Raw genomic sequence first — 2576 nt, forward strand, 5'->3', positions numbered from 1 at the left:
AAAAAAAAAAAAAATTACTCTTGGCTAAGCGACTGTAGCTCATACATCAGGGCTTATGGGTTCGACCCAGCCTGGGCCCGCTAAACAAACAAAAAAAATCCGGGCGTCATGGTGGGCGCCTGTAGTCCCAGCTACTCAAGAGGCTGAGGCAAGAGAATTGCTTGAGCCCAAGAGTTTCAGGTTGCTGTGAGCTATAACACCATAGTACTCTACCCAGGGTAACAAAGTAAGACTCTGTCTCAGTAAAAATAAATAAATAAATAAATAAAATAAAAATTACTCTTGAGCCAAGAAAATCTAGCCTGAAGGCTGTAACCATAACTGTTCCTTCCCCATTCCCTAAGGCGGGAAAGAAGAATGGAAAATCCTCAAGTCCCCAACTTTCTTTGTTACCTACTTAGCTCTGCCCTTGAGAATTGTTCTATAATTTAGTGCCTCCACCCTGACGATCTTTTTCATAATCAAAAGACCACTGAGATGATTCAGATGTGAGACTATTAACTGTTTCCTTCATTCCATAAACACACACCCTAAAATCTTAAATAAAAATCTCAGAGAATTGGAATCAGGGCAGCACCTATCAGTCTCTACAGGCTAATATGATGTCTGTCTCTCCCAGTTTGCTGTTTCTCCCTTGCCTCCCTGGGGGTGGTCAGGGAAAGTCCCCTCTTAGGGAATTCTCAGTCCCCAGTGTTGTGGTGTCTTCATGATATGTACAGATACATTAATGGTATGGATGTCACACAACTCCATACATTCCTTCCACCCTCACCTGCACACCTGTCCTTTGCAAGCTGGGGACAGATCAAACATTAAATACACTAACACTGATTAGCAAATGAAGGATATCATAGATAAGCAAAAAACATTCTCACAGACTTAACAGAAACTTCTCTGCAGAAGACAGACGAACAGCCAACAAACATATGAAAAATGCTCATTGTCCCTAATCATCAGAGAAATGCAAATCAAAACCACTCTGAGATAGTCCCTAAGCCCAGCAAGAATAGCCTACATCACAAAATCCCCAAGCTGCAAATGCTGGCATGGATATAGAGAGAAGGGAACACTTTTACACTACTCGTGGAACTGTAAACTAATACAACCTCTATGGAAAGAAGAATGGAGAATCCTCAAAGAGTTAAAAGTAGATCTTCTATTTGATCCCCATTACTAGATATCTATCCAGAAGAAAAAAGATCTTTTTATCACAAGGACTTTTACAGCTCAATTCACAATTGCCCAGATGTGGAAGCAACCCAAGTGCCCATCAATCCATGAATGGATTAATAAACTGCAGTGTATGTATACCATGGAACACTATTCAACTAGAACAAAAAGATGGAGACTTTAGATCTTTGTATTTACCTGGGTGGAGTTTAAGCACATTCTTCTTAGTAAAATATCACAAGAATGGAAAAGCAGGTATCCAATGTACTCAGTACTAATATGAAACCAGTAAATGAACAAATACAAGCCCACACAAGAGAAAAACTCAATTTAAGTTGCGGGGAGAAGGAAGGAGAGAAAGGGAAAGGGGAAGAGAGTAGGGTATTGATAAGTTCTCACCTAATGTGCACAATGAAGGGTATACAGTATACCCCCTGGATGAAGGGCTCAACTACAACTTGAACTTTACCTTAGAAACACAATATAACCTAATTATTTGTACCCTCATATTAATCCGAAAATTTTAAAAAATTTTTCTCACAAAATCAGCATGTATGTGGCCCCAGGGCTGTGAGTTCGACACCTGTGCACTACAGGGTCATTCAAGGTTTCCAAAGAAGGTCATTTCCTAAGGAGAGCTCTCTTCTTTAGAAGTCTCTGTCTCTCCTAGAATGATTTCAAATTTAGATTTCAAGTAGTGGGCAAAATGTGGAACACGAGGATTTTCTGAAGAGATTCACTATATAACCTGCTACCATTTTTCTCTCCTATAGGGAGGTGATAAATACACTCAATATAATACTTTAAAAACAACCAATGCTGCTTTAAAATAAAACCTTTCCTTTTTTTTTTTCTTTTTAGGATAAACTTAAAGCTGGAAATGCCCTGGAATTTTTAGGTCTTGAGAGAAAACAATTTGAATGACTGAATTTACTGAAAAGGCAAGCTTTCAAAAAGATACTTCCTTTTTTTTTTTGAAATATATATCATACACATATTACTAAAATCTTACTTTGAACTATTTTAGAAATAATATATTTCCTAAATTATTAGGATATATTAGGATATATTAGGATTATATTATTAGGATATATATTAGGATTATATTAATTATTAGGATATATTAGGATATATTCCAAATATCCTAAATTATTCACAACAAAAATGATTCACAAGTACTTTCATTCTGAAAAGCAGTACATTATTTCATGTGTGAATCAAAAATTATTTCATGTACAAATCAAAAAATTATCAAAGAAAATAAAGATCATACCAACTGAGTATTTAAAAAAATAAAAATGATTTTCCCAGTGTCTTTTATCTCAAAGAATTAAGAAACAACATGTCATTAATGATTTACATCAAGAAAGACTAACCCCTCACCTACCTTAGGATGTTCTTCATTT

At 36.1% G+C, this 2576-nt stretch overlaps 1 protein-coding gene across 3 annotated transcripts in view; it reads left to right on the forward strand.

The window, feature by feature from the left end:
- The window catches only part of ACMSD (aminocarboxymuconate semialdehyde decarboxylase), a 63539-nt gene extending 61339 nt beyond the window's left edge, over window positions 1-2200 (forward strand). For all 3 annotated transcript variants that reach the window (XM_003794373.3, XM_023515848.1, XM_012807967.2), the window contains one exon: window positions 2032-2200. In XM_003794373.3, the coding sequence (XP_003794421.1) occupies window positions 2032-2094 (63 nt within the window). In that variant the 3' untranslated portion in view covers window positions 2095-2200. The remainder of the gene's footprint in view (window positions 1-2031) is intronic.
- The last annotated feature ends 376 nt before the right edge of the window (window positions 2201-2576 follow it).

Source organism: Otolemur garnettii, unplaced genomic scaffold, assembly GCF_000181295.1.
Source record: "Otolemur garnettii isolate 467f Iridium unplaced genomic scaffold, OtoGar3 scaffold00080, whole genome shotgun sequence".
NCBI lineage: Eukaryota > Metazoa > Chordata > Mammalia > Primates > Galagidae > Otolemur > Otolemur garnettii.